Source organism: Echinops telfairi, unplaced genomic scaffold (assembly GCF_000313985.2).
Source record: "Echinops telfairi isolate 266 unplaced genomic scaffold, ASM31398v2 ScPeMD7_7424;HRSCAF=8462, whole genome shotgun sequence".
In the NCBI taxonomy this organism is placed as follows: domain Eukaryota; kingdom Metazoa; phylum Chordata; class Mammalia; order Afrosoricida; family Tenrecidae; genus Echinops; species Echinops telfairi.
The window spans coordinates 84,273,807-84,280,186 of NW_022111324.1; the positions used below are offsets into that span (position 1 = coordinate 84,273,807).

A 6,380-nucleotide genomic window follows, 5' to 3' on the forward strand; every position below is an offset into this window, starting at 1 on the left:
CACACACACACACACACACACACACACACACACACACACACACACGATAGTTCAAGGAGCCCTGGTGGTCTTGGTAGGTAAATGCCAGACTGCCAACGGCCAAGTTTGCTCCAGAGGAAAGAGAGAAGGCTCTCTATGTGTGTCGGGAAGGATTTACAGCGTAGAAGCCATCACTATCAAAGGGGATCGGCTCAGTGACTCTGCGATTGTTTTTGTTTGTTTGTTTTGGGGGTGGGGGTTCAGGATGGTTAGAGATCTCTGGGTGCACAATAGTTAAACGCCTGGCTGCTGAAGAAAGATTGGCCATTTGAACTCCCAGAGACACCTCATACAGAAAGACCTTCCTTAAAGATCACAAATGGAAAGAGTTAAAACAGCAACGAAAAAGTACATCTTGAAATCAGAATGTCTATTCCACGAAAATGATAATAAACATTTCTGTTGGAAAAGCATCACGATTTTTATTTTATTTTATTTTTTAAACAATCGTTTGAAATTCGGCAGTTTGGAAACTTGAATCACTAGCAGCTTCATTCCACTAGGTGGCGAGCTAACCTTTTTAATGCGGTCGGTTAGAGACCCAGTCCCCTTCTTCCCCCCCCCTTCACCCCCCACCCACATCCCACCCCCCTTTGAGGTCCTGTCATTCTCTGTATAAACAAGTTACGTTCAAGTGTTTAGGATATAAATTACGACCATGCAGGCTGCCTTGGAAGGAATGTAAACACAGCACTGTGGTCGGAGCAAACGCTGAAACTGACTTTATAATTTATAGCAGGCCTAGAGTGGCTCAGTTTTAAAGAAGGGGGGTGGGGGTGGGGCGGCAGGGAGTCCTATTTAACTATGATACAAATATGATAATGGAGATACCAAAAATGTTTAAATCACTGCCTAACTGTGGAAAATAGAAAAAGGAAGTCTAAGGATTACGGAGATGGCTAGGCTTTGTGAAACACGATGTCTTGCAAACTGACTGCGTTGGAAATCTACTGGAGCACCAAAACCCTGTGTGTAAGGTTTCTACGGAGGGGTGGTAATCACACCTATTGATGGGTAGATTTTGTTTGTTTGTTTTAGGCAAGGAGAAACAAAGGTGCATTTTCTACTTAGGGAAGGGAACAAAACAAAACAAAAATAACCAGCCTGGAGTTGGAGCCGGAAAGACCCCCACCATGATTGTGACTGAGAATTTCCCTGCCCCTGGCCAGGTCGGACAGGCGTCTGCTCTGCATGGAACTGAAGGGCCCCACAGAGAGGGGGTCGCCACCTTCCTGCTTGGACCGGTATTTTTGCTCTCTTTAATCCAGAGTGTCACCAGCTGGGTCTCACATTCATGGTTTGATGTCTTGGGAAACTTAACAAGACAGGGAAGTGGCGTCTGAGGGAGTCCTGTGGGAAAGATATTGTTAAATCCTTTGTTGAAAGGAAGGAACCTGGCCAGCCCTTCAGGAGCCTGCGTGGGGACAGTGGAGAAGAGGGAGGCAAGTGTGTGCCTGTTGGTGGTGCCGCTAGGGAAGGCAGACCCAGAGTGGGGAATGGGGACTGACTGCAGCTACAGCTTGTCACTGCAAAAATAATCCTTGCTTTAGAGCGAACCGGAATCAATTGTACTCTCTGAGGGAGTGTTAAAAACCCCAGGATTCAGGGAGACTGTCCACCTATATCCAGTTGCTCTATCCGGCCCATCAATGAGTCTGAGAAGCCCTCTGTGAACACTTGCCAGTCTGCCCCCTCTCTAGCCTGTCCCTGGGCTGGTGGAGAAGAGGAGCCAGGGAGAAAGCTCTCTTTGGGTCCAGGAAACAGAAAAAAAGGGGCACAAACCTTGGCTTTTTCACATCAAACTGGCCTTTCATAATCTTGCCTGGTTTTCTTTAAAGGTCTTTTCACTTTCTGGGTTTTGTTTAACCAGAAAAGAAAACAAAAACCAAACTAGGATGAAGGGGAAAATTTCAAACAGAACACTTGTCTCCTTCTCGTCCTCTCCTGAGAAGACCCGCACTTAGAACCTGCCCCGTCTTATTGGCGGCACAGCCCCCACACCACGTCAATTAGATAGCTGGAGGAAACAGTGGAGAGTTGCCTTCCTGGCTGAAGGAGAAGGGACTGGGCTGTCCAGGATGGCCACAGAGGAAATACGTCCCTCAACAACTATTTGTTATATACATTTTATTGAAAAAGAAATTGTACATCAAAATATTTTGGCAAACTGTAAAAGTATACATAAGTGCAAATATATCCTCCATTTAAACTATAAGCAAGAGTGTGAGTACACACAAAGATCATAAAATATCTTTAAAATACGGTGGTAGAAAACAACTTCATAAAAATGTTGTATTGTCACAATACTGAAAAACCATTTCCTTAAACTAGACATGTTATTTCTAAATACTTAATAGGGTTCTTTGGCACCTGCATCCAAATGGGAGTATTTGGCGAAACAGAACTCTGCTACTGACTAGGCAACAAGATGAGGACTTCTTGCAACCTTGTGCTTGGCACTTCCTTTTGAAAAAGCATACACGTTTTCATAGACTCAGGAAAACAAAACAAAACACAACACAACTTGTCGGCTTTGATCAGACCCTGATTGCTGAAGGCAGCGGAGGTTCCCAGAGTTACATGTTCATGTTCTCCATTGGGTTAGGGTTCAACACATCCCCTAGGAAGTTAACATTCTACTCGGGAGCCTCCATGTATGCGGAGCATGACCTTGCCAGGGATTGTCCTTCTGTCACTAGTAGAAAACAGCAGTCAACAAGGCTCTCCTGGGTATTGGGGCTAAGTGACCAGCGTGCTACGGAGTGCTACTTACTGCTATCTGCGTGCACATTATGTCACCAGAGTCTGTATCGGACCCTGGGAAGAGAGGACCACGGCTTGCGTATCCCTGTCCATTCACATGACACAGGGCTTAATGTCCTGACAGACACTCTGGTGGTGGTGGTGGTGATAATATGACCCGCTAGCTGAAGGGTGGAAGGAAGAAATGCCATTAAAATTGAGGACGAAGTCTTTTCTGTCACACACTGGGGTAGAGTGGTGCTGGTATCGAGGCAATCCCACTGAAAGAAGAGAGGGGGGTTAACATCTCTTTGCAAACACAAATTCGTTCAGCTGATGTCCTGGCAACATTGCTTGTACATTTTGCTAACATTTTACGTCAGGATACAAGAAGGACTGGTGCTATGATTCATTTGCTACAAAACCGGTACCGAAAACACAGCCTGGGGAATTCCTCAATGTTCCAAACTATAGTTATGAGACTCTGGAATCACAGCATTTTGTTTTGTTTCACCTAATTTGCAGCCAGTTCCCTTCTATGCCCCCAGCCAAGTGCCTGAATGCTTATATTCAGCCCTCCCTGAGGCTTAGGGCCAGCATTCTCACCCCAGTGCTGGAAACTATCAGTTCCAGGGTTGGGTTTTAACCTCAGAGGCTCAGTGCCCCAACTGCCCTGGCCCAGGCTGCAGTGAAGACCCAGTTCCAGAACGGTCTCAGTACCTTCCTCGCTGCTTTTTAGTGTCCTTATTTTCTATGGATTCAGAAAGACTGGGGCAGGCCATGTACCAAAGGAGGAGGACAGCCATCCCTGTCCGTAGACAAAGGGACAGAAAAGAAAACCAACTGTTATCTGTGCTGACTGGTGGTGCTGTTGGAAGGTCAGAGGCTAAATGTGGGGAAGAGCAACGCTTTCCAGGAGCAGAGCCACATCCCCAGCTGAGCTCAGTGGAGAATTTGGCCAATGGGTGTGCGGAGAGCCTTCGCACAGAGCCTGGCTGGGCACATCGGAGAAGACGCTGGTGTCCCTGCCTCTTTCGGGCCTTGATCTGGTTCCCAGGCCTGAGACTGAGCAGCGAATTTTTGCTTTTGCTTTCTGATGCTCCCCGGGCTCTGGGACGGCCTGATCCCTCTGGCAGAGGTGGGACCTTGGGAGGAGGCCTCTTAAGACGGTGTTGCAGAGAGGTCTCTGCGCTGGGCCTTCTCTCTGAACCCGAGTGGAGAATGGATGATGCCCGTATGTCTCCCGTGGCCTGAATCTATTAAGGAGAGACTTAGCAGGGTCCAAAAAAAGGCCCGCCTGGACTCAGCCGTGGCCCCCGGCTGGAGAAGCCACCAGGCGGTCTAGTGGCTGATGATGTGCCCTATGTTTATTGAGCCGATAAAACCATTTGTATCCAAACTTTCGATGTGCTTCACTAATAAAGCAGCCGTAGCCCCATGGGCTCGGGTTGGTGCCTGTCTCTCCCTAGAGTCTAGACACTTGTGCGTGCATGCGTCCACAGGGTGGGTGGGGTAGCGCGGACCCTCTCGGAACAGCGGGCCCAATCAAGCGGGTACTCTCACTACCCCTCCAGACCGCTATCCCGGCGCCCAAGGCCCAGCGGCCTTCCTTCAGGGCTTCCTAGTCTGCGAGGCGCTTTAGCCAAGGCAAGTCTTGCCGGGGCCGCCATCGCTCTTTCCCCCGGTGGGGGTCCCCAGCCTCAGCTTTCCAGGGTGGGAGTGTGGGGCGGCGGGGGAGTAGGGCGACTACCAGTCCTGAACCCGATCCTGATCCCCTATGCTCCCAGTCTATGGTGACGACCTCTTGGGGGATGCCGACTAGCCCCCCATAAGGTTATTTAAGAAAGATGGGACCTAGAAGATTAGGGAGAGAGGGTCAGAGCATACCTGGCGGTCCAACCAACCACCCCCAGCCTGCCCAAATCCAGGCCTCCCAAAGGTTCAGGAAGGGGAGATGCCCGTAGGAAGGTCTGCTGCGGGCACAGAGGGCCCGTGAGTGCAGCGGCTCTCTGTTTTCCCCCAACACTAACAGCGGTGTTTCTGGATCCCCGCATTTGTGGGAGCTGGGTGTCAGGTGGGGTGGGCCCTATAAAGGGTCACAAATCTCTTTCCTGCGAGTCTTTCTCCCCAGTTCAGGCTATTGTACATAGCACAGTTCCTGCTGCAGGAGAGGCCTAGGAATCTAGGTTCAAGAGGAGTGGGCCCTGCAGCTTAGAGGGCAGTCTGGCCCTAGGGGTGATTGACAGACTCTCGCAGAGGGGATTTAAAAAAAAAAAAAGAAGGAGGAGGAACTGTCTTCCGTATTGGTTACTTGTAGAAATTCCCATAAAATTGAAGGAGACTGCTCTTGGTGGATTAAGTCAGGCTAAAATCCTCTCCAGTGTGGTCCTGCCCTGCGGAGACTGTCTTTGTTTAGTTAACCTCTGGGACCTGCATTTAAAAGGCCTATTTGGGACATTTTACCGTCAAGGGAGCCAACATCTTTTGCCCATTTCTAGGCCTCCCTTCTCCCGCGTGTTCCCGTGACACACGGACACCGGAATGGATATACAAATATGTATCATTGTGTGAAAAGTTTCTATTGAAGACACAGGTGTTCTTACCACCACAGGGACATTGGCCATCGGCAGGCATGCTGCGAAGGACCTAATGTAATGAGCTCTCTGGCTAAATGACCAAACCCCTTACTTTGCCCCTGTGCACCGCCTCTATCTTTTACTTCCTTTCGCAAGTCCATACATTTTCGTAATCTGTTACCAATACAATTTAAACCACAAGTGCCATCTAAGGGGCAGGCATGTATGGTATACGGGGCTAAGCCATGGCATTGACCTCTGGCCCTGTTAGCCCAGGACAGGCACAAATGTCATCAAAGTGGGCCCACGGGGGTGGAAGGGTAGGGCTCCTCCACACCTGGGTGTCTTGCCCATTGGCAGTATTTCCAGCTTGTGAACTAGCCCAGTCTCCTCCAGGCTTTCTCCTTGGTTCTGCACACTCTCTCTCCTCACCACCCTTGCCCAGCGGCAGTCCTCTCCCCAGCCACACACCCCCAGAAACCAAAACTGCTCTTTCTCATATTCACTTTGGGGCACAAGAAGCTAAACTTTAAAAGGCAGGCGAAGAGCGCCCACCTTCCCAGCCGGCTTGGGGCTCTGGAGACCAGGGGTCTTTTGCCCACCCAGGAAATTAAGGTGCCCGCACCCCGCCCTCTCTCTCAACGCCCTCAGGCCCTAGGCTGCAGCCACCTGGTGGGGTCAAACGCAGCCTCTGGGCCTGGAGCCTGGAAGCGGCCCCCTGCCGCCGGACACCAGGGACGCGCTGCCTGGTTACCTGCAAGATCCTCCCGGGCGTTCTGGTGCAGGTAGCTCTGCTCCAGCGAGTAGGAGGCCATGCTGGAGTGCAGGCCTGCAGAGGCGGCGGGGTTGCTGCTCGGCGTCAAGGCAGGAGGCTGCTTGAGGTAAGGAGAGGCGCCGGGCGAGCTCCAGTGCGCCGCGGGGCTCGTGTAGGGCGAGTGGCATTCGATGGCGCTCGCCATGGCCGGGGACGAGGGCACAGGGCTGCTGCTGCTGTCGGGCCCGTAGTCCCCTCCGCCGCCGCCG

At 51.0% G+C, this 6,380-nt stretch overlaps 1 protein-coding gene across 1 annotated transcript; it reads right to left on the minus strand.

The window, feature by feature from the left end:
* Positions 1–2,198: 2,198 nt before the first annotated feature.
* LOC123522592 (forkhead box protein F2) lies at positions 2,199–6,316 on the minus strand. Its single transcript, XM_045298208.1, has 2 exons — positions 6,112–6,316; positions 2,199–3,062 (listed from the first exon to the last, which is right to left on the minus strand). Exons 1-2 carry the CDS (start codon positions 6,314–6,316, stop codon positions 2,896–2,898), a joined length of 372 nt encoding a protein of 123 aa, XP_045154143.1. The 3' UTR covers positions 2,199–2,895.
* Positions 6,317–6,380: the final 64 nt, after the last annotated feature.

What these genes read in the sequence shown, in the direction of transcription:
- LOC123522592 (XM_045298208.1), bottom strand. Translation starts at nt 6,316, where the DNA reads ATGGCGAGCGCCATCGAATGCCACTCGCCCTACACGAGCCCCGCGGCG. An exon ending in CGCCCGGGAGGATCTTGCAG is followed by an intron (nt 3,063 to 6,111) that starts GTAACCAGGCAG and finishes CTCTTCTTTCAG; the next exon opens with TGGGATTGCCTCGATACCAG.